Source organism: Mchenga conophoros, linkage group LG3 (genome assembly GCF_057382185.1).
Source record: "Mchenga conophoros isolate Kocher_MC1m ecotype Shallow Benthic linkage group LG3, M_conophoros_male_GT1.1, whole genome shotgun sequence".
Classification (NCBI taxonomy): Eukaryota; Metazoa; Chordata; class Actinopteri; order Cichliformes; family Cichlidae; genus Mchenga; species Mchenga conophoros.
Genome location: NC_140528.1, coordinates 13420417 through 13444979, shown reverse-complemented (window position 1 = coordinate 13444979; position 24563 = coordinate 13420417). Strand labels below are relative to the sequence as shown.

The following is a 24563-nucleotide window of genomic DNA, read 5'->3' as shown; positions in this document are numbered from 1 at the left end:
CCCGACCGGACCAGTGTTGTTATTGTGGGTTTTTCCTCTGGTGTCCATCTCCAATATTTTGAACCTTAACACACTCAACTAATGTTTCTAATATGAAACAAATAAGCCCACATTAATGTGAGCGTTTATTAAATAATAATAATGATGATTTCCTCCTGATCTCATTTCCACAGCAGAGAAAACTGTGGTGTATATTGAGGTGGAGGGTGTGGTCTGTGGCTCAGGTGTAGAGTGAGGGTGGGGTGCACCACAGCAGCATGCTGGGACTGCTGAGGGTGGAGGAGGGAGTGATGATGACATCAGAGCTGCAGCACAGAGACCAGTGAACACACAGTCTGTTCATCTTTGCATAGATACAATATACAGCACAATATTGAATGACAGACACGCTGTGGGAGCTTCCACAGATACACTGACGTCAGCATCCAGAGTCCTCCTGCTGCTCCCCCCTCAGAGCCCCGTGATCAGCACCAACACATTCAGTTAGATGACAGAGTCCAGCTGCAGCTAGAATCAGCTCCCCTCTGTGAACAACAGCACAGCGTCAGTGTTTCACACTCAGTGAAAGGAGGAAACAGCAGAAGAACACCATGTGTGCTACGTTTCCCAGGACACACTACAAACTGCACAAATACAGAGCAGCACGTGGAAGGACCTGGAGCTGCATTTACAGAGCTGCAGACAGCGTGATGTCCTGTATGGACAGGTGGAAGGAAGCAAGTCCTCAGCTGGAACACTCGTGTTTGTCCACAGACAGGAAACACAGCAGGAAACTTCCTCACAGAAGTGCAGCTCATGGATAACACACTTCCTGTCAGTCAGAATGAGGCTGCAGCCAAACACAGAAAGGTGTTTTTGTCCAGATGAGCCCAGAGAAGAAACACGAGTGTTCACAGACATCAGAAGCTCAGAGAGGTGAAACATGAGGTTGGAGTCCTCGTCAGCATCCAGAAGAGCTGCTGTGAAACCCTGAGTACTCATGACAGACTCTGATGGCACAAACACATCATGATTCAAACAGAAAGACAAACATGGAGCTCCTGATCCTCCTGCATGAGAACAAGCTGACATGAGCGCTGTGTCTGAGAGTGTCTCCCTGTCACAGTGACAATAACACAGCTGCTGCTCACAGTCATTAAACTGACCTGAGGTCAGCTGTGCTCCTTACATATGAACCATGTGACCTCACATCAGTGCTGTGGATGACTGTAGTCATAGAAGAGTAGAGCTGTAGCAGGTGGTGTGAGGAGGAGGTGGTGTATTCTAGTTAACGCAGTACTGAAACACTCCAGCAGAGGGCGCTGTTAAGTCCTTATTGTAACACAGTTACTGTGTGCAGTTAGACTTCATACATAATCTGCACTTATTTCCATCAGACATGCTGTCAGTAAATGATTGGTTTCTATTGATTCTACTTCCTGTTGACTGGTTTGATGACAGTGAAACAATCACAGCTGATTGTGTGATGATGTAAACTGTCACTGTTACATTCAGTGTGTGTGACATAATGTTAGTGCAGGCTGATAACAGCCTGGTTCTGTTAGAAACACATGAACGTGTCCATAGATCAGTGTGTGTTTAACATGAGAGCTTCAGCCCTGCTGATGTGTTAAATAAAGACATGCAGGAAAACTGATGAGACTCTGAAATAACTCTTTATATTTATAATGTAACTCTGCATCAAAAGAACAACAAAGGATCCCAGACAGGTTTCTGTCAACAAAGACCATTCTGATGTTTCTGTGTTTCTAACACTTTGACATTATTAGTAAACAGACTGCAGTGAGCAGCATTTATAAAGAGCTTCTATATAAAGATATGACAGCTGTTTGACAAGTTTATCACTCTGTGTTTGGACCTGATCAGTCCAGCTGTTTACTTGAAACATGTTCATTTACCTGTTCTGTTATATTCATGTTCTTGTCTCTGTTGAAAACACATTTTAATGTCCCTCAGATTTTTCTCCCAGATGAATAAATATAAAAATGACACAAACTGACTGCAGCTACTTTTTGTCCTTTCTGTCAAAAACCTTCATGTGACTCATGAGAGACACGTTTCAGCTGTTTGTGACAGATCAGAGGCCAACAAGTCATTTATAACACTTTCCATCATTGTTTAAAGTTCTCAGTGTTTCTGTGTTGCTGCGTATAGGATCTCCCAGCATCATCACTGTGCTGTCCAATCATTGTGTGCGAGGTTACCCTTATAGTGCGATGTGTGTTTGCACAAAGAGAAGCATGTGTGTCAAATATAAATAAGCACAGAACAGAAACAGCTGCTCGTTTCTTCTGTTTAGAGTCAAGTTAGTGTTTTGTGTCTTTGTTTGAGGCCTGATGTCGAGCAGAGGTGTGTGTAACTGCACTGCTCTGTTATATGTGTGAAGTGTGTGCTTCTCTTCAGCATCATCTTTGTCACTGCTGATTCCTTTGTGTCATCATGTGTTGAGAAGAGAGAACAGTTATAACGGAGGAGCAAAAGGAAGCCCTGAAATCTGCATCAACAAGGAAGTGTTGGCTCACCAGTGATCCCAGCAGAGCCACTGGTTTGGCTCCAGTTGTTCTAGATTCAATGATGTTGTTGCTACAGATACATGTCAGCATCTTTATTGAATTTAATATGAAGCAGAAATGGTGTCATTAGGAGAAGAAGAGGAGAACAAGTCCGGCGAGGAGGCAGCAGCTCTTAAAGATGAAACAGCAGCTCAGCCCTGAGCTCAGAGAGCTGCACATGAAAAAGCTCCTCAAGCAGATCCTGTCAGAGGTTTGTCATCAACAGGAGGAACTGTTCACATCATAGGATGAAGATGCTGTCAGCTGGATGAAGAAGGTTATTTAATGCAAACGTTCACACTGAAGTCAAATTGTTGTCGTGTTGAACAGATTCATGTACTGATCGTCTCCAGAATGTTAGAAGAGCTTCAATGAATCATTAGAAACAACTTACAGCTGCACAGCTGTGTCAAACACATCTGTGTGTCATTGTGGGATTGTTGTGTTTCTACATGTGACACACGTCTAAAACATGCACACAATCTGAACACAAACAGGGACTCATGTGTTCCCACAGCCAGATGCTGAGAGCCATTTCCTTGTAGTCCTGTGTCTACATACATGAACCATTAGATGTTATTGGAATGATTGTCAGCTCTGATAGTTTCATGTGTGTTTAGCTGGACGCTGTTTGATCCTCGACATGTTTAAAGGTGTCCAGTCCTGAGACACTGGGGCTGGAAACAGCTGTGATGTCATTGGACTGTCACACAGACAGAAGTGCATGAAGCGAGCAGCCGAGGAGCCGCTGATGTTTTGGATTCAACAGCATTTGAAAGGTCGACACAGACACATTTGCACACAGAAAGCTGAATCTGTCATATGCCACAGTGAACTCACTGTTCAGTGTTTTTCAGGAAGCTTCTTAACTGCCTCTGCTGCCAAACAAGCAGCTGATGTCCTCGAGAAGAAGCTGAAGAAGTCTTCAACAACAAATACAGGAAGTGGACTTTCAAATACTAGATTCACTTTAGACTCACAGAGAAATGACTCAACCAGCTGTGTTTGACTCTATGAAAGGTCAGTGTGTGTCTGCACACAGACTGTTGTGTTGGACTGTTATTCAGTTGTCTGCTGAATGTTTTCAAATGTCTGCATCTCAGCTGTGATGAGGCTGGGGGTCATGGGAGGCCACCGTAGCAGCCTCTTCAACATCATGACATCATCATAAATGCTGCTGGACTGTCTGATGGGCTGACGGTGAAAAAGCCGTCGGGAAGGAAACAGAAGACATTTCAGAGGCTGCAGCAGATTTCTTTGATTCGGGGCCTTTTTCAGCTTTATTGGACAGAGCAGTGAAGATAAGTGACAGCAAAGCAGAGAGAAAGGGGGCGTGGCCCGGGTCAAAGCCAGGCCAGCTGCTCTCCACCTCGTGGTCACCTGCTCATCCTAGTGAGCTCCACCAGCAGCCCTTTCACACACTTTACACTGTCAAACACTGTGTGTGGACCTCAGCTAACAACAGGCTACATTTAAGTCTGGACTACATGCTTTTATATTGTTTTTATTCCATCAGCAGCTCAACATCATGAGCAGCTTTGACATAAAGACATCAAACTCAAGCTGACTTTAAACTACTTTTAATACAGGGGCTCAAAAACAACAACATCTTTATTATATATCAGGACACAAAGTCATTTCATCTCAAAGGGAAACAGCTTTATTTGGAATAACCAGCACTATCAACTGGTTTGGGATCTCCACCAGTTTCATGTCTTTGCAGCTTCTCCAACAAAGTTCCTGTAAAATCAGCATGTTTGTCTTTATTGGTTTGATAGTGATTGATTATTCAGTCCCAATCTGCTGTCATCGAAAGAACAAAATGATGTTTCTATGAGTCACAAAGCTCCAGATGTTGTCGGCTTCACAAAGAAAACAAAGAACTTAAACACAAAGTGTTTGGAGCCAAAATGTTCCCAAGCTGCTCTTTTTGAAATGGCAGAGGTACAGTGGTGTCTAACAGCACACTGTGGAAGGCAAACATGTTATTGTTGGATGAAACTTCATGAATCCTTTGTAGATTTGAGCTGTTGGAGCCTTTCTTTTCTCTTCAGGTGTACAGATGCTGAGGAGGCAGGTGAAGCAGGTGGAGCTGTTGTGATGCTGGCAGAGGGTGTGTCTTAGTAACTCTGTGAGGCAGAACTGGATCCAACATTGTGGATGTGTTGATGTTGGAGCCATTAAGAGTCTCTGGCCACACTGTAGGATTTCCCTTTGATCCACTGTGGGGGCATTTTGGAGTCTGTCAGTGAAACTCTTCATGTTTGTGTTTGACTCCAGTTTATAGAAACAGAGAAATGTGTCATGCTTTTGTTCGGCCTCCACAAATACACACATTTGTTCATTGGTTGGACTTTTTGGAAGGAGACACATTGAAAACCATGTTAATAAGATCTTGTTGTTTCCTGTGGATCCGACACAGAGAGTGGACTTCAGACAGAAAGCGTGGAAGAGATTTTAGAGGCCGTGTGTGGCAACAGGAAGTTTCTGTGTGTTTGCTGATCTTACATGTGGAAAACAACACGTGATGTTTGTGAAGTTCTACAATGATCATTGTTCTCACAGCATTTTGAGTGGGAACAGTTCAAACTGGGAGTAGTGGGAGTTATTTACTGATTGAAACAAGCTGAATGTTTCTGTGACGATGAAGATCAGCAGCTCAGCTGATCAATGAACTGACATCTATCAGTCGTTTCATGAGATGAAGTCATCAGCAGACATTTGTTCTGACTGTGTGATGAATGTCAGAACGTCAGGGCTCTGCTTTAGTCACTGCTTGATGATCATTGGCTCATTGTTGAATCCAGGGCCCAGTCTGACCTCTGACCTTTGCTGCAGGTCTTCTGTGTTATCTCCACTTTCATGTCTGATCTTCTGCTGTATCGTCCAAAATAAACATCTGGATCATTTCCAACACTTCAGCAGATCTTTAGTTTGGGCAGTGCAGCACAGAATAACACATATTGTACTATACTGCCCACTTCCTGATCTTATTGGATCTGTGTGTGAGGTTGGTGAAGGAAACACATGTTTACTGAGTGAGTCGCTGCCATTAGGAACTAGTTTTTATATCACAGCCTGGAAATCACACAGGACCATTTCTGCAAGTGAAAAGTCGTCATTGGAGGAAAATGATTATGTAGTTTGTGCGACTGAAGAATTGTCCCAACTACATGTGCTGCTGACCCTTGACCTTTTCTTTAGGTTCACAGAGGAGTCTGTGGGAACATCCAGAACTGAGGCATCTTGTGTACAAACGTGTTCAGACCAGATGTCAAATGATGTCAGATGTCATCCGTGAATGGATGCAACTGTGGATCGTTCCAATAAAATGAGGCAGTTTTGTAAGTACAAGCCCACTACAACCCATCATCAACATTTTAAATTACATTATACATCTTCACTGATATAAAGCACCACTATTTTAACCTGATTCACTTTTTCCACCCTAACAGTTCATTCCTCAAATCAAACAAGATATTTGACCCTAAAAAAATGCATCAACAAATAATTTTGTAATAAAATATTTATTCTTCAACTTTTACAAGTGAAATCAAACAAGTGTGTTTAAGAGTGAAACCAGAGTGGAAGCTGCTCATATAGAGTCCAACCCAGGCTAAAGTAAGCTGAGTAGAGCAGCACCATCAAAGTGTCGGCTCTCTGAACACGGTGCAAGATCGCCATCTGCAGGACAAAACTAGTTTTTCTCGCCCTCCTCGTCAACATCAAGATGATGTCATCGTACAGCAACTGATTCCCTGTCCGTCTGGAACAAAGCATTTACATTAAAAAAGACATTTACAGAAAATACAAACACCAACAACACATCTCATCATCACATGATATTTTATTATTTATTATATTATGTATTTTTATTGTACCATCAACATCAACAAACACCAGCATATTTTCTTTGAGATTGAGTAGAGTGGACCTTTCCCTTGGTTCACTTCCTGCTCGCAGCATCAGCTGACCTCTGACTTCCTGGTTAAGGTCTCTCAGCGTTGACTGGAATATCAAATCGGACTCACACCATGTTCTTGTAATGTGGTCATGTCTGTCCGCTGTTTGAAGAGCATCTCTGGCCTAAACACAATAGGAAGAACAACAACACGGCAAAAAAAACAACACATTTCCATATTAGATGAAGGGCACCGTAACTGGAAATGGTAACATTCATCTGATGCTGCTTTGGATTTATCTTCTGTTTTAGATCAACTTTGATCACTTCGACCCATCTTAAGTCCATTTGTTCTAACTTCTCACTAACATCTCGTATGATTTCAGATCCCTGCTGTTCCCCAGCTGCCCTGTAGGTGGCCTCAGTGTGTCTCACACCATTTACAGATGATTACAGGTCGTTTACAGTTCAAACAGGTCCAACATAAGAAATATGCAGAAAATATCCTGCTATAACAGTTTGGGTCAAAGTGCAGATGTTCCAGATGTTCTGAGTCTGTCTGTGTTTCATGTTAACATGTAGATGTTGGACCAAAGTGAAGCTTTTTGATGTGACAGCAGGAATGTGAAGTGTAACTCTGAGCTGTAGGAAATGAAACTAAACGGACTTTTTCTCCTTTATTTATAGGAAAGTGTAGGAGAGCAACAGATGAACAAGCGTTACTGTAACAGGAAACATCAGAGGACCTTTATGTTCATCATCATCACTGTTTCCTTGTTCTGTCACAAACACACAACACTTCCTGCTCTCTCTCTGATGGATCTGATTGGCTGTTTCATTCACAGGAGGTCAGGGCGTCACACAAACAGCTTTAACTGCACAACGACACACTTTAAATCATCTGCAGACAAACCTGTGTGTTTGATTTATGAAGAAATAATAAAGACGTGTGTACAGCTGTCCATGAAGCAGCTTCTCACACAAACTCTGACACTTCAGCCACTTTAATTCCTGCAAAGCTGCGTAATAAAGAGCTGTGACTGCTATGAGCTGCTGATGATGACTGCATGAAGCTCTCAGCTGAAGCTTCTTTCATTTATTTTAATGTTAATGTCGCCTTTTTAAGTCTGTGTGAGGATTTTAATGACACACATTAAAGGAGCTTCTTTGATTAGAACCAAATTCATGTTGATTTTCAGCCTGAAATGATAAAAACTTTAATAATTCTGTTTATAATCATCAACCTGGAGACTAATGAAAAGTATAATAGTGAAAGAAAGCCTTTATTATTTGAGTAATGCCTGAATCTGCTCAGAGACAACACAGAGGTGTTGATGACAGTTTGACATTAACTGAATTAAAAACAAAGTGCTCTTATTGTGAAAATCTGCCTCCTACTTCTTTAAATCATTTTTATGTATTTTTTAACCTCACAGTGAAACATTGAGGCATTAATCTGACACAGTTTGATCAGCAGCTGTGTTTTCACTGACGTTTCACTTTGATTTGTTCAGACTGAGCAGAGAGGATCGGTTCTCTGTGTGCGCACTGCTGAGAAACACAAGCTCATTTCTGCTGCTTCATGAAAAGTGTTATGGAGGAACAAGAAGTTCAGCCTCTAAACTCTCAGCGTGAGGACTGAGTGAAGAGTTTCAGAGCAGAGAGTTTTGGCTCACAGCTTTTAGCGTCTACACAAAGAGACGATTACGCACTTGATCTGAGAACATCTCCACCTCCTACAAACAAACTCTCCTACGAGCAGCTGTCACAACCACAACAGGCAGAAGACTGGATTTCTTCAGGTCAGATTTCATGCAGTTTGCATAAATTGTGTGTCACAGACTTTGTAGTTCACATTTGTGTGACTCGTTTAAATCTTCTCCTCCTGAAAGTGAAACTCTTACAAACACATCAGGCCACAACCTGCTGCAGGTTAATGATTGATCTGAAGGCAGCTGACCTTTGAGCAGGAACTTGTGAGTCTTTTATTGTGTTTAGCACTGCCAAGTGCTGGCCTCTGCTTCCACCATCACATTTACACTGGTAGGTTCAGCACTGCTGCCTGCTTCAGACTGAATCCAGCAGCACAAAGACACAAGTTGAAATGAATAAAATCAGCATCTATTCCTTTATCACTGCTTTGTTACAGAGGAGAACAACGCTCCAGTAACGCGTAATCCCATTATTTTTTTGAAGTAACGAGTAAAGTAAGGGATTACTATTGCAAAATCAGTAATTAGATTCAACCCATCACAACATAATAGTAACAATAAAACAAAGGCAGTGGAGCGTTCACCACGAGCTTCTACAAAAGTGCACGTTCATTTTAATAAAACTGTTTTTACAGCAGTGTGTGAACATTAATATGTTGTAACCAAACGTTTTGTTACACCAGCTGCACTGAACCTGTGGAGACTGGAAGTTATTTGCTGCTGGTTTGTTCAGACCTGTTACTGCACACCTTGCATAGTTTGCATAGTTTCCTTCACTGCATGCAAAGAGACGAGGCGGGTGGAAACCTGCGACCCTGATCACATCACCAGTCCATCACAGTCAAACACTCACGGCTGTAATCTATTTCAAATCAAAGTGTTTGCACGGTGAGAAGAAGCTGGCGTCGCTGGGGGAGCGTGCGCCCGGCTGCACTTAAACACAATCTTCATTGGTGCTGTGAAACATCCACGTCTCACTTCATCTGCAAAGAAACCTGATGCATCGCTTTGGAAATATTTGAAATCCCTCATTTGTCACTATGCACGACGAGTCGACCGGCTGACCAACCTCAGGTTACGCAGCGAGTGCTGAGAAGCAGCTAAATGGCTGCAGTGACTTTATTCCCTGAGTGGGTGTGTGTGAAAGCCAAAGGGGGGCTGTGTAAGAAACAAGGGGAGTCTCTGTTGTGCTCACAAAGAGGAAACCAAGATCTGGATTTTATGGCCGAAAGAAGAAAACATCTTTTCAAAGTTTCCCAGGCCCACTGTGGAGACGCCCACAGCTCCCAGTGACACTGACCCACACTGACACCACCTCCATTCCTCACTGTGATAGGCCGGGAGGAGAAGATCCACACACACGGGGTCAGCTTCCAGCAGGGGCCACGATTATGCACAGAAGGAAGACGGGACACGGCCGGTCCTTCAACCATCGTATGGATGTAAGAGCCTAACACAGGTAACACAGGTCACAGCAGCAGAGCTGGTAGCAGCTTTGTGCGCTTGTAGAAAACTCAGCGGTACTGCAGAGGTTGTGTACTTTACCAGGGAAACGTATGTATTTTGTGTGTGGTTGAAGATTTCCAGGTTGTGTGTTCTCCTGTTTTATTCAGTTTATCAGAAGTCAGCAACTAAAATGTAAAAGCAGCTAAAAAGAAAAGACAATGATAGCATTGTGTGCACAGTGTGTTACAGAGCTGTTGGTGGCAGTCCAATCCAATCCAATCTTATTTATAAAGCACTTTAAAATAGCCAGCACAGGAACAAAGTGCTGCACGGAAAATAAGTTAAAACAATAGAACAACAGAAAACAGCAAAATAAATAAATAAAACACATAAAACATCAAATGAAAACAAAACAAGATAAAACAGCATCGAATCACCTAAAAACAACTGAAATAAAAACCAACATCTCACGTGGTGTCAAAGCTCAGGGTAAAGAGGCGGGTTTTCAAGACTTAAAAACAGGTAAAGAAGAGGCCTGTCTGATCTCCAAAGGAAGCTCGCTCCACAGTTTGCAGCTGCTACAGCAAAAGCAGGATCTCCTCTAAGTTTACGCCCAGTCCTGGGTACATGCAGGAGCAGCTGATCAGCTGGCCTGTATGAGGCTGTCGCAGCTCAGAGAGATGAGATGGGGCGAGGCCATGGAGAGCTTTAAAAGTAAATAAAAGAATTTTAAAATGAATCCTAAAAGAAATGGGCAGCCAGTGACGTGAAGCTAAAACAGGGGAAATGTGCTCAAACTTTCGAGTGCCAGTTAAAAGACGAGCTGCAGCATTTTGACTAATATATGATGCGCTGACCCCAACATGAAGGTCATCACAGTAATGCAGCCGAGTGCTGACAAAGGCGTGGATCACTGTCTCAAAGTGCTGCCGTGAAAGAATTGGCTTTGTTTTTGCAGCTGCCTGAGCTGAAAGAAGCTAGATTTGACCACTGCCTTGATTTGACCACTGCAGGTAGAATGAAATGCCAGCATGTTGTTCACACTTCTTACCCGAGCTGTTCTCCAGCGCATCCGTGAGTGTGGCTGTGAACAGAGGAAGCACTCGAGCAGAAAGTGCTCGTGTGAATGAGTTCAGAGTAGAGCAGCAACAACTCGTGGCGTTCATTTAGAGAACGAATATGTTCATGGTTACTGTATCTCCTCAGCCGAGCCGCCCTTCGTGCCCCTCCCACAGCCACATGCTCCGTCAGCCTGCCTGGCAGAGAGGGAGGGGGGCGTCTGGCCTAGTGCCAGGCTCTCTCAATATTTTATGAGAGGGAGGGGAGGGAGGAGGTGCAGCGGGTTGGTTGGGGGTTAAGAGACTAGCTACACTGAACTACGACGGGGAAACAATTATCCTCCCTGCTGAATTTATAAGTTTGCTCACTTACAGAGAAATGAACAGTCTCTGATTTTTACCTGAGTTTAGAAACATCGAACAAAAAACATATCAGTTATGAACAGATCTGCATGTCCCTGAATGAAGTGTGTGATCCTCTACAACCCTGGATCCCACAGACTGGCTGTGGGACTCTCAGCATATAGATGCAAAGGGCGTCAGCATGAAGCTCGGTGACTGTGGGTGCAGCAGTTCTGACCATGATGTGATCAGTCAGCCTCATGGGCGGAGGATGATCACAGGAAAGGTGCTGGATGGGCCCAAACTCACACAGGAGGAGCTGGTTAATGGTGAGAAGGCAGGTGGATGACAGTCACCACATACTGGTAACACTGGTACAGGATTGAACTACTGCAGCACCCACGCGGTTTAGCATGTACAAGCCCGTCTGAGGTTTGACCGTCTGGATGATTGGCTGAAGGCTGAGAAATGCTGAGTGTGACACGCCAACATCCCCACAGTCAAACACACAGTGGTGGCCGTGGATGGGTGCAAACAAAGCAGGGGCTGAAGAAGAAGTGGGCTAGCCAGCATCCAGAGCCTCCTTTACTAAATCTGTGGAAGCAGCTGTAAAGAGGAGTGGGCCAAAATCCCTCCGGACATGTCGGCACTTTTTGATCAGTTCAGATTCTGGGAGATGCTCTGATATAAAACATGTATAGACCAGAAACGAACAGAAACATCCGTTATTGTCCTGATTGGGGAAATCCCGGTGCTCCAGCAGCAGAGTGACGGGCAGGAGCAAAGTCTCACACAAATAAGAACTACGAGACTTACAGTAACAATAAGAGCTGAACAACATGGAACAGCAGCAGAGTGACGGGCAGGAGCAAAGCCTCACACAAATAAGAACTACGAGACTTACAGTAACAATAAGAGCTGTACAACATGTAACAGCAGCAGAGTGACGGGCAGGAGCAAAGCCTCACACAAATAAGAACTACGAGACTTACAGTAACAATAAGAGCTGAACAACATGTAACAGCAGCAGAGTGACGGGCAGGAGCAAAGCCTCACACAAATAAGAAACACGAGACTTACAGTAACAATAAGAGCTGAACAACATGGAACAGCAGCAGAGTGACGGGCAGGAGCAAAGTCTCACACAAATAAGAAACACGAGACTTACAGTAACAATAAGAGCTGAACAACATGGAACAGCAGCAGAGTGACGGGCAGGAGCAAAGTCTCACACAAATAAGAACTACGAGACTTACAGTAACAATAAGAGCTGAACAACATGGAACAGCAGCAGAGTGACGGGCAGGAGCAAAGGCTCACACAAATAAAAACTACGAGACTTACAGTAACAATAAGAGCTGTACAACATGTAACAGCAGCAGAGTGACGGGCAGGAGCAAAGCCTCACACAAATAAGAACTACGAGACTTACAGTAACAATAAGAGCTGAACAACATGTAACAGCAGCAGAGTGACGGGCAGGAGCAAAGTCTCACACAAATAAGAAACACGAGACTTACAGTAACAATAAGAGCTGAACAACATGGAACAGCAGCAGAGTGACGGGCAGGAGCAAAGCCTCACACAAATAAGAAACACGAGACTTACAGTAACAATAAGAGCTGAACAACATGGAACAGCAGCAGAGTGACGGGCAGGAGCAAAGCCTCACACAAATAAGAAACACGAGACTTACAGTAACAATAAGAGCTGTACAACATGTAACAGCAGCAGAGTGACGGGCAGGAGCAAAGCCTCACACAAATAAGAAACACGAGACTTACAGTAACAATAAGAGCTGAACAACATGTAACAGCAGCAGAGTGACGGGCAGGAGCAAAGCCTCACACAAATAAGAAACACGAGACTTACAGTAACAATAAGAGCTGAACAACATGTAACAGCAGCAGAGTGACGGGCAGGAGCAAAGCCTCACACAAATAAGAACTACGAGACTTACAGTAACAATAAGAGCTGAACAACATGGAACAGCAGCAGAGTGACGGGCAGGAGCAAAGCCTCACACAAATAAGAAACACGAGACTTACAGTAACAATAAGAGCTGAACAACATGGAACAGCAGCAGCGATGGAAACAACCTCGTGTTTGTTGGAGCAGGGATGGTTAGAAAGAGACGGCGCTGCTTTGTGCACGTACGATATTTATGAGTACGAGTAGTGAGTTTAATGATATTTCAATTATATGACAAATATCCAGTGTTGGGGAGTAACGGAGTACACGTACGAGTAACTGTATTCTGTTACAGTTACTGTTTAAACAGGTGGTATTTAGAATACAGTTACTTTGTTGAAATAAATGGATTACACTGCATGTTGGGGAGTAACGGAATACACGTACGAGTAACTGTATTCTGTTACAGTTACTGTTTAAACAGGTGGTATTTAGAATACAGTTACTTTGTTGAAATAAATGGATTACACTGCATGTTGGGGAGTAACGGAATACACGTACGAGTAACTGTATTCTGTTACAGTTACCGTTTAAACAGGTGGTATTCAGAATACAGTTACTTTGTTGAAATAAATGGATTACACGGCGGTACTTTCCTGTTTCTTTCTGTCGGTTTGGATCTGCTGATGAGCCTTTGGTCTATATAAATAGACTGACTATGGCATAATCATGACTTTTGTCATCACAGAAGTGATGGGAACATTCAAAGACTAAAAATAAAGCTGTGGAAGAGCAAATAGTGTGCACAATTCATCTGATCGCAGAGAAGCAGTGAAAAACCCACAGAAAGTAAAAGATAGACGTCCTAAAAACTGGTGCAATTCAGTATAATATCATTGCATGTTTTGTTGCAATGGAGCAAACAACAACAGTACACTACTTTGCTGGGACTAAAGTATCTCTAATATAACATGGATGCTGTAAAATGTGATTGTGACATCCTTGACGTATGCACAGGAGTACAGAAGTAAAACAGCAGGAGTGTTAGCTCTACAGAGGAAAAGACACGCCTGTTACGTCGCTTACTACCTGCTTCTTGTCACCACATCGCCCGGTAGGATGGTTTCGACTCTCTCTGTAAGTGTACATCTCACTCTAGACTCTGGCTAACCCATTCTCTCCTCCCTCCACAGCTTTCCTACCAGCCCACCTATGGCTGTGCCACATCATACTGTTCACGGTAATACCGGTTTAATGTTGGGCAACGATAAAAAAATAAAATATCGCGATAGAATATGGGTAAAGTGCGCATGCGCAGTGCCTTTGTTTTCATACCCACATGGTGGCGATAGAGAATGAGAAGGGGGAAAGTGGATCGTTGAGTGAAACACATGAACCAGAATTGGTTTGTAAAAATGCTGCAACTTCAGTGGTGTGGAACTGGTTTGGTGTTTGTCCGTCAGATACACAACAAAGGACTATTTTTTTGTAGAACATGCAAGCGGCCGTCGTTATTGCCATATTTTTCGGACTAAGGTGCTCTTAAATCTGGGAGTAATCTGGGTCCTAAACTCCGTCCTTCAGGACCCAAAGTCAAACGAACACTGCGACATCACTGAGAGTTAAAAACGGTCTAAATTCTTTCATCTTTAATAAAACGATCAGTGTTGCTGCTTTACCAGGTGTAACTATGAAGTTTAACATCCAGGCATCCATGAAAACAGAATTTATTATATTTAACGGACTTAGAAGTTAACAGGAAGTTAGCGGAAGGTAGCGGAAGGTAGCTCACTGGTTTTGCTAGTGCCTAAGCATGATATAGCATGTTCTGACTGAGAGATTTCTGAAAAAATTAAAACGTACAGCTCTGCTGTCACTTCCAACATAAATGAAGACAGGAAACTAAACAGCAGTGACGTTTGTAGGGTTACTGAAGTTGGGCTAGCTGGTATATAATGATGTGCTACGTGATCGCTAGCGACACAGCTATGTTAGCATAAACACAGTGAAGCTGGAGGACGAACACTAACACTTTTCCACTCGATAAAAGTTAACGTGAGGGTTCCTGATGGTTAGAGACAAATGCAATCGCATGGCAGGATGCTGTAAACCACAGGTGTCGAACTCCAGGCCTCGAGGGCCGGTGTCCTGCAGGTTTTAAATGTGTCCTTGATCCAACACAGCTGATTCAAATGGCTAAATGACCTCCTCAACATCTCTTGAAGTTCTCCAGAGGCCTGGTAATCAACTGATCATTTGATTCAGGTGTGTTGACCCAGTGTGAGCTCTAAAACCTGCAGGACACCGGCCCTCGAGGCCTGGAGTTTGACACCCCTGCTGTAAACCATAGGTGTCAAACTCTGGCCCGTGGGCCAAATTTGGCCCGCAACCTAATTACATTTGGCCCGCGAAGCCATATCAAATTACTATTAGAGCTGGCCTACTGGTATTATACAGCTAATATATATATTGTTTAGTATTAAGCTTTGCTTGTTCCATATTCAGTTTTTCAGCAAAACGTGTTTGAGTCCATAAGAAAAGATTCATTCTTATATCTGGAGGAATAAATATATTTCAATAAATATTAACGTTAGCCCGCGACTTTGTTCCAGTTTTGAATTTTGGCCCACTGTGTATTTGAGTTTGACACCCCTGCTGTAAACGGACCAAACTTCAGTCAGGAGAACAACTGAGATAATCCATCCACAATACGAGGTTAGTCATTAATATACTGCAACAACATGGGAATAGAGCCGCTGCCAGAGAATTCAACATTAATGAATCAATGGTAGAGAAGTGGAGGAAGCAAGAAGAATGAGTTTAATAAAGTTTGATTTATCTGACTGCTTTGTTTCGCTTAATGTGCCTTATAATCCCCTGCAGCTTATGGTCTGAAAAATACGTACTGCAAACGAAATCATTTGAAGAACTTGTTACATTAGCCTTGAGAATAGTTAGCTTCATAACTTGGCCAGCTCCAGGCCTCGAGGGCCGGTGTCCTGCAGGTTTTAGATCTCACCCTGGGTCTACACACCTGAATCAAATGATTAGTTCATTACCAGGTGTCTGGAGAACTTCAAGGCATGTTGAGCCATTTAAATCAGCTGGACACGTCTAACACCTGCAGGACACTCGTGGCCTGGGTTTGGACACCACTGCCATAACTGAATACTGAAAGAAACTACAAGTCACGATCAGCTTCCTCATCAAGAACATCGTGAGAAGTCAGTGCAGCTGAGCAGACTTACTCAGGAGGAGTGGTAGAGAAGGACTGAAGAATGGCCACATCAATTCTCCCTGTGCGATAACACAGGTGGATCCTGCAAAACGAGTGTGTTGTCTCTAGTACAACATATAACAATTCTGGGTTTATCTCTGGACTCCATCTCTTTTACATCACTCTGTCAGAGGCCATAGCTGTGAGTGCCTTCAATCGGGCATACTGGGCATTTGCCTGGTGGGCCGACAGTGATTCTTCGTATTTATGGGTTGATGGGTTTTGTTTTGTTTGTTTGTTTTGTAACAGCATGAGCAATGAAAGGTGGTGGATTGGCCAGATGCTAGCCGATGTGTAAAAATAACTCAGTTGTTTGGTGGTGGCTATGGCAGAGCTTCCACAGCCCTGCTCACAGCATTCCTGACTCTTTCGCCTGCACAAAACAGTCCCCTTTAGATTATACCTTCGGCTACTGGGTATGATGGCTCAGCCATCCTGGTGGTCTGGCTTGGCTGTTTAAGAGGGTTTCAGCGCTGGGTGGTTTCTTCAGGCGCTTCCTACTGTTCTTGTGAGGATTGACAATACCACCATGGGGGCTTATATTAGCCATCGGGGAGGGATGCATTCACGCTAATAGCAGCAAACATTTCCTCTCTCTGAGTGCAACACATCCCAGAGTCAGAATGGGGAATGAATCTGCGAGGCGTTGTGTTATATGGTGATTGGGCTTTGCATCCAGCCACTGTAGAACAGCTTCAGCTGGAGCTTTTAGCCACTACATAGAGCAATAATCTTCACTAAGCTTGATCTTAGAAACACGTTCCATCTGGTGGACATTGGGGAGGTGACGAATGGAAAACTGTTTTCAACACTTGGACATTTCAAGCGTGCCGGGCTGACAAATGCCTCAGTTGTTTTCCAGGCTTTAATCAATAATGTGCTCTTTGTATGTGCACCTGTTTGACCTGCAGATTTTTTTCCAGAGAACAACTAGAACAGGAAGCAAGTCAGAGTTCTTCAATGACTATGAGACACTAAGTCTAGTCTTGGTCTTGGTAGCCGGGGATCCGTCCACCATGGCCTCTGATCCTGGCTGCCAAGTGGCACACATTGCATGCGACCCCTATGGCGCCCACTGCAGGTGGTGGGCCTGCATAAGAATGGGCCCATGTCCCTTTTTCGGGTTGTGCCCAGCCAGGCCCCATGGACCAGTGCCCGGCCACCAGATGTACAGCTTCTGGCACCCTCCCCGGGCCTGGCTCCAGGGCAGGGCCCTGGTAACACTATCCCAGGCAGGGTGAACTGTTTCCTTGATCTTGCACTCATAGGGGTCTTCTGAATTAAATTGAATTGAGGAGCAGACACAGACTGTTTTATATGAGATCCTTCTCATGCACTTCAACAGTCTTATTCATCATCCAGTCTTAAATGATCCTGTTATGACCAATGACTGCTCGACTGTGTCAAAGAGCTACTTCCACAGTGTGGAGAAGCCATAATTCTGACTCCACGCCAAATAAAAGGGGGAAACCCTCCCAGGGATTGACACCTAACAGTTAAATAGTTAAAGGATTAAACTTCTCTTTCCTTTCTTTAAACAAAAAAATATTTTCAAAAAACTATTCAAAGGTCCCAAATATCTTATTTCACTCACAAGGCAGACGAGAGGCAGCTGTGTCATTATGGCGTTTGTATCCTGCTGCTACTGGGACCAGTTACAGTTCCTTTCACTAACACACACACACACACACACACACACACACACACACACACACACACACACACACACACACACACACACATTCTAGTTTTGATATCTTAGTGAGGACACCTAGTTGACATGATCCTAGCCGCTCACTGTAACCATCAATAATGGATGGTTAACGCTCAACCTAAACCTAACCATAACCTAACTGTAACCCTGACACTAGAACCACATTGTGAGTCTCAAACTCGTGAGGCACTTTTGTCCTCATAAATGACTGTTGGTCCCCACAGAGACATCTAAACAGGTACACACACACACTTTCATGTATTTTTGTCCACAGTATAAAAGCTGTTTGGGGCTGGGAGGAATTAAGTCCGTCCATGGCAACTTTCCCCGACTGCCTTCCACATTCTTTGAGTGCTTGCCTTGTCTGCTCGCTCTGGCGCTTTAATGACTTCCTTCAAATGGTACCAACACTTCAGCAACGACTGCAACATCATTTTTTCCATCTTCACAGCCCTGGAAGCATTGGACAGTATCATCTATTACATGGAAAATATTAAAACAGCTCAGCTCACAAAAGCAGGGAAACCTTGGGTGCAAACATGTGGAGACCACTCATTCATTTGCTGCATGTTGCCTCTGCTCAGTGTCTGCTCAGTACAACATGGATCTACATGTTCACTCCTGCACTGGCCAAAGCTGGTACTGCTTAGACTCTTTGAGTGCTAACATTGGTGCTCCAATCATTTGGTCTGGCTCTAACGGTGTGATTCAGACTGAGCAGACCTGGTGCATTTTGAATCAAAACTGCAGAGTCATTTTACTATTATTTAATAAGGAAGAACAGAGACCACGACCACGTTATATCAGTAAAGATGTTGTGTCTGCATGAGAGTAGACTGTCTCTGCAGGCAGCATCACACCCAAACAGAGCAGACAGCCTGTTCATCCTGAGCTCGCCAAGGTCACCAAAGGTCAGGCGGACAAAAACCTGCAGTCTTAACAAAGCCACAGGCAAAGACACTCTTTATTATCAACTATCTAATAAAACGCAAAACAGCCAAGAAGTGAATCTGCCATGAATTTCACAACTTTACAAGCTAAGAAATAGACACTGAGCTTTATATTGATTAAATATGTTAAATAGATATTAAATTAAATACAGATCCTGATAAATGCCTCATTAATTTTTCATCATAGAATTACTGTTGAAACAACCCCTTATCCATGTTTGATGCCCTGCAATGGACTCACAGCCAACTGTAGAAAGCAGCCCAATCAGAGGCACTTTTTCTTTGACCCAGTTTATACTAAGTGGAGATATTATCTGAATTTCAGGAGTGGGACCACACCTCATTCACGCCGCCTCAGTTTATATATGCCCCCTTCACCAATACCCTCGGTTCTCATTTTCATGCCCCCCAGGAGCCGCTGCCGATCCTGTTTGAGGCCTTCCCCACACTGCAGCACCAGTACACGCTCCCTCATCCATCATCGCTCATCGTAACTGAGGATGTGGTCCCAGCTAGTGAAATTGCTTGTAAAGATGTTAATGTGATGAACTCACCAGCTATTGGCTCACTGACATCCAGTACAAGAAGGCCAGGCTTACCAAAACATACAGTTTGATTTGTGCGCTCTGCTGCTGCACACAAATACTGTCCAACACAAGGAATTCAGCCTGGATTTACACTCTTCCCAGTGTCCTATGGCAGGTCAGCTCTATCACAGGCAAGGACAGCTCTGACGCTTCAGAAGTGTTATCAAAATAAATAAATAAATAAAATAGAAATAACATAGTAGTTTGGATCAAAAGCCAGACTAAAATAATACGTTTTAAGACGCAATTTAAAAGACTGCATGGACTGGGAGAGACGAATATAAAGAGGGAGGTTACTCCAGAGTCTGGGAGGTACGACAGCAAAGGCCCGATCACCTCTGGACTTCAGACGAGACCTCGGTTGCGTCAGGAGCGTTTGATTGGAAGATCTAAGTGCCTTATTAGGGATTTACAAATGGAGGCGCTCGCATAGATAGCTGGGAGCTAAATTGTTTAAAGTTTTAAAGGTAAGCAAAAGAATTTTGAATATTGGTACGATAATCAACAGGGAGCCAACGTAGGTTGGCTAAAACTGGTGTGATGTGGGCATAATTTCTAGTTCCAGTTAAGAGACGCGCAGCTGCATTTCAAACTAACTGGAGCCGGTGAATAGAGGAAGGTGGGAGGCCCGAGTAGAGGGAATCACAGTAGTCTAATCTGGAAGTGATAAGACCATGAATGAGTTTTTTAAGGTCCTTCAAAGGGAGGTATGGCTTTGCTTTAGATATCTGACGCAGCTGGTAGAAACAGTTTTTTACCACAGAGGAGATCTGTTTCTCGAGTTTGAAAGAGCAGGAAAACACCAAGGTTTCTAACAGTGAGTGAGAGATGGCTACCAAGGGGCCCTAAGGCATCAGTAAGTTGTTCCAGCGGGGTGTGACTATCAAAAACTATAACTTCTGTCTTATCCTCGTTCAGTGTGAGAGACGTGACCACGTTTGTACCTCATTTAGACAGTCAAACAGGGGTTCCAGAGACGTAGAGACATCTGATGTCAAAGGGAAATAAATTTTTATGTCGTCGGCGTAGCAGTGAAAGGAAATGTTATATTTTTTAAGTATTACTCCCAAAGGCAGCATGTACAAGGAAAAAGAACTGGGCCGAGCACAGATCCTTGAGGCACACCACAATGGGGCAGAGGCCGAGGAGTGTTGCCCCATGGCTACGGAAAACGACCTCTTTGACAGATGAACCAAGATAAAGCTATAACTTTAAGACCAACGACATGTTCTAGAGATGAGAATCTTGTGGTCGACTGTGTCAAAGGCAGCAGTCAGATCTAGTAAAACTAAAACAATGGCCCACAGGTAGAAGAAGATCATTAAAAAGCCTAACTAACGCTGTCTCAGTGCGATGGCGAGGTTTAAAGCCAGACTGACTTTCACTGATACCGTTAGTATCAAGGAAGGACTGAAGTTGTTTTAGAACCACGTTTTCCAGAATTTTGGATATAAGAGGGAGTTTGGAGATCGGTCTGTAGTTAGAGCACTAGGGTCAAGATCCTTTTTCTTTATAATGGGTTGCACGACAGCGCGCTTAAATACTGACGGTGCACAACCTGATGACAGGGATACATTTAGTAAAAGTTGGATACAGGGACCGATAGTGTGCAAAGCTTCCTTAAGAAAACGAGAGGGAACGATATCACGGGGGGAGTTAGAGATGATCACTTATAGCTGTTAAATGAGAATAAGACAGTGGATTGAACTGTTGAAGGACAGTCAAGCATTCAGGGACTGGAACAGGGTCAGAAACTAACAACGACTCAAGATGAGAGAGACGCCCTCAGAACTTAAATTTTGTCAGTGAAATATTTAAAAAAATTATCACGAAGTACAGGAGAGGCATCCCTACAAGTAAAGGGGCAAGGGTTTATCGAGGAATTACAAATACTAAAAAGGGCTCGGGGATTATGGCAGTTAGACCAAATAATACCAGAGAAGGAGGCAGATTTAGCAGCTTTAACAGACTTTTGATACCTAGATAGACATTTACGAAGCATGTCCAGAGAGACATGGAGTTTATCTTTTTTCCATTTTCGCTCAGCGCGCCAACATCCACGCCTAAGGGCGCCGGTAGGGTCATTACGCCAGGGTTGGCGTAACAATTTGGCACTTTTTGTCCTCAGAGGTGCCACCGAATTAAGAATGTCGGCGCATGTAGTATTAAGAAGGTTGGCAAGTTCCTCCGCTGATAAATCTGCAATACCATTAACATCAGAAAGAGGAGAATCAAGAAAAGCAGCAGTGAAATGAGCAAGTGACTGAGAGCTCATCGAGCGCGTTTGCCGTAGAGAACCATCACTATACAAATCAACATTGTTAATAACAGTATTAAACAAAACCGGAAAATGGTCCGAAATCCCGAAGTCCTTAATGTCCGTGATGCAGATATCCAAACCACGGGACAGTACCAAGTCGAGTGTGTGACCTTTTGTGTGAGTTGGATCACTTACGAACTGGGTGAGATTAAACGAATTCATAAGAGCAAGGAAGTCTTTGACTAGTGAGCCGTCCTCGCAACAAACGTGGAAGTTAAAATCACAAAGAATTAAAATACGATCATAGTGTAAGACGACACTCCCCAGTAAGTCAGCAAATTCAGAAATAAAATCCGTAACAAATTTCGGGGGGCGATACACCACAGCGCAAAGAAATGAGGTTCAGTTCAGTTCCAATAACTGCACCTCGAAGCTGGGGTACATGATGACAGCGGCCGACATCGAAATTTGTTTTTAAAAACTGAAGCTAGCCCTCCACCTCTGTCAGTGGACCGGGGTGAGCTCAGAAAGGTGAATCGGGTTGGTTCTGAGAAAGAAAAGAACTCACCAGGGCAAAGCCAAGTTCAGTCAAGAATAAGAAGTCCAGCCCGGATGAAAGATTCAGCATACAGAGTCCTGAAGTTGGCAGCATGGTGTTCAGAAAACAGCCTGGGACTGAACACTAAGAAAACCAAAGAGGTCATTGTCAATGTCAGGAGGCACTGACTTGGCCCCCCTCTACATCAACGGGGAGCGTGTGGAGAGGGTCCACACCTCCCGGTTCCTTGGTGTCCTCATCTCTGCTGACATCTCCTGGACAGACAACATCTCAGCGGTCGTCAAGAAGGCCCAACAGCGGCTGCACTTCCTGAGAGTCTTCAGGAAGTACAAGCTGAACTCCAACCTGCTGTTGACATCACGGTATGGTACGGCAGCTGCACTAAGGCGGATAGAGGCTTCAGAGTGTGGTCAAGACAGCACAGAAGATCATCGGCTGCCCTCTCCCCTCCCTGATGGACATTTATTCCTCCCGCTGCCTCAGCAGAGCAGCAAGCATTATCAAGGACAGCTCCCAGTCCGGTTCTAACCTGTTCAACCTGCTTCCCTCAGGGAGGCGCTACAGGTGCATCAGCAAGGAGACCCACAGACTCACAACAGTTTTTTCCACCCGTAACCTGAACTCACACATGATAAACACAGTTCCACCCCCCAATGTAGGACCTCTATACACAGACTACACAACTATCATCACCACAGTGCAACACTTAATTTACGTGCAGTAACCCACACTGTAATATATCGCACTATGTTTTGTTTCTATATTTGTAGATAGTGCTGCAGAACTGTGCAACTCACCCCCCTTTCTTTCCCACGTCTGCACTGAATAGGAGATGCTCTGAAGCTTATTGTGCATGTGTGTAGTGACAATAAAACGCATTCTATTCTGTTTTTGTTCACATGCTAAGTTCAGCATTCAAAATCTTGGTGTAATGTTTGAGTCTTCTCTGAGTTTCAACTGTGTAAAATCTTTATCTCACTCCTAACATTTCTAAATTGTGAAACATGGTCTCCTCTGCTGCACTGGAAGAAATTATCAATGCGTTTCCATCATTGCATTTAGATTAATGTACTGGCCTCTGTGCTGGATTAGAGAAACCACCAAGGCTCTGCACCAGTCTACAGCTGACTCTGTCAATTCTTTTAAAAAGCACTTCAAAACCTTTTTGTTTAAACAGATTTTCTGTTGAGAAGTTTTTTAAAAATTTTAAAACTACAGGTTTATGTCATTTTGGCACTTAATGGGGTTTTTTTGTGACGGTTTGTCTGTGAAAACGTCCTCACAATCACTAAAAACCAAAGAACACCGCCCCCACAGTAAAGCGGTGGAAACATGGGTCACTTTTCTGCTAAGAGCACAACATGACCTCCCTGCATGGAGGGCCAATAGACAGGACCGCGTATCGTACTGTGACGAGGAACCTTCGTCCCATGAAGATGGATGTTCAAGCATGACGATGATCCAAAACATCGTGTCGAGGTAACGAAGCAGTGGATGAAAATAAGAGTGGCCTATCGAGTCTTCCACTCATCACCTCCAGCTGGTGACGGCAGATGGCTGCCCCTCACCGAGCCTGGGGTTACTTCTTCTTCTCTGTAATGTTGTAGGGTATTTACCTTATAAATATGAAATATATAAATATGAAATATGTCAAAACAAAGCAGAGACAGCGATCAGTGATAACTGATTCTCAGTGCTGCTGCTGGAGATAAGGATGTACGGTAACCTTCAACATTACACATCCTGTGGACACATACTGTTTGATCTATTGTTAGCATAAAGACGCTGACAGGTGCAGATGAATGAGCCCCTGATTTCTTCAGCCTACAGCAGACAGACTGTCAGGAGTTAGCTGTAGGACTGCAGAGCGTATGCTTGGTTTCATGTTGTGTTGTTGTTTTTAGCCTGACAGATGCCAAATGATCTGTCTGATCAAACGGGCGATTGTGGAAGAACACAAGCGCTTTGTCCTCTGGAGGCTGCTGACCTTCTCTGGCCACACAAACTGCTACACACTCACACTGACATTAACCTGTCACTGTGGTACACCACTCTATACTTCACATATCTTGGTTGTCCTCATTTACACGACAAACTCTTAAATAGACACACACAGTGACACTGTACGCCACCCCGAGAGGCCCAGCGTGGCACGCTACTGGTGTGTCACATGCTCAGAGTCTAAACAGCCTCTGTGAACCCACACTGCTGCAAATATGTCGCCAGCACCTCCAGATTCAAATCAGTGTGTCATTGAGCAACAGAGGTTAGCAAAGGTGTCCCAGTCCAAATAT

General features: G+C 43.9%; 1 protein-coding gene across 3 annotated transcripts in view; it reads right to left on the bottom strand.

The window, feature by feature from the left end:
- Positions 1–6063: 6063 nt before the first annotated feature.
- LOC146577322 (uncharacterized) overlaps positions 6064–24563 on the bottom strand; it is a 105923-nt gene continuing 87423 nt past the window's right edge. For 2 of the 3 annotated variants that reach the window (XR_014889390.1, XM_085253288.1), the window contains 2 exons: positions 6453–6638; positions 6064–6318 (listed from right to left, as the gene is read on the bottom strand). Coding sequence is in view for 2 of the 3 variants with exons in the window: in XM_085253288.1 (XP_085109414.1) it covers positions 6289–6318; positions 6453–6638 (216 nt within the window). In the remaining variant the exon portion in view is untranslated. Of the gene's footprint in view, positions 6319–6433; positions 6639–24563 lie in introns of all 3 variants that reach the window. The other variant, XM_085253279.1, reaches the window with a different exon arrangement.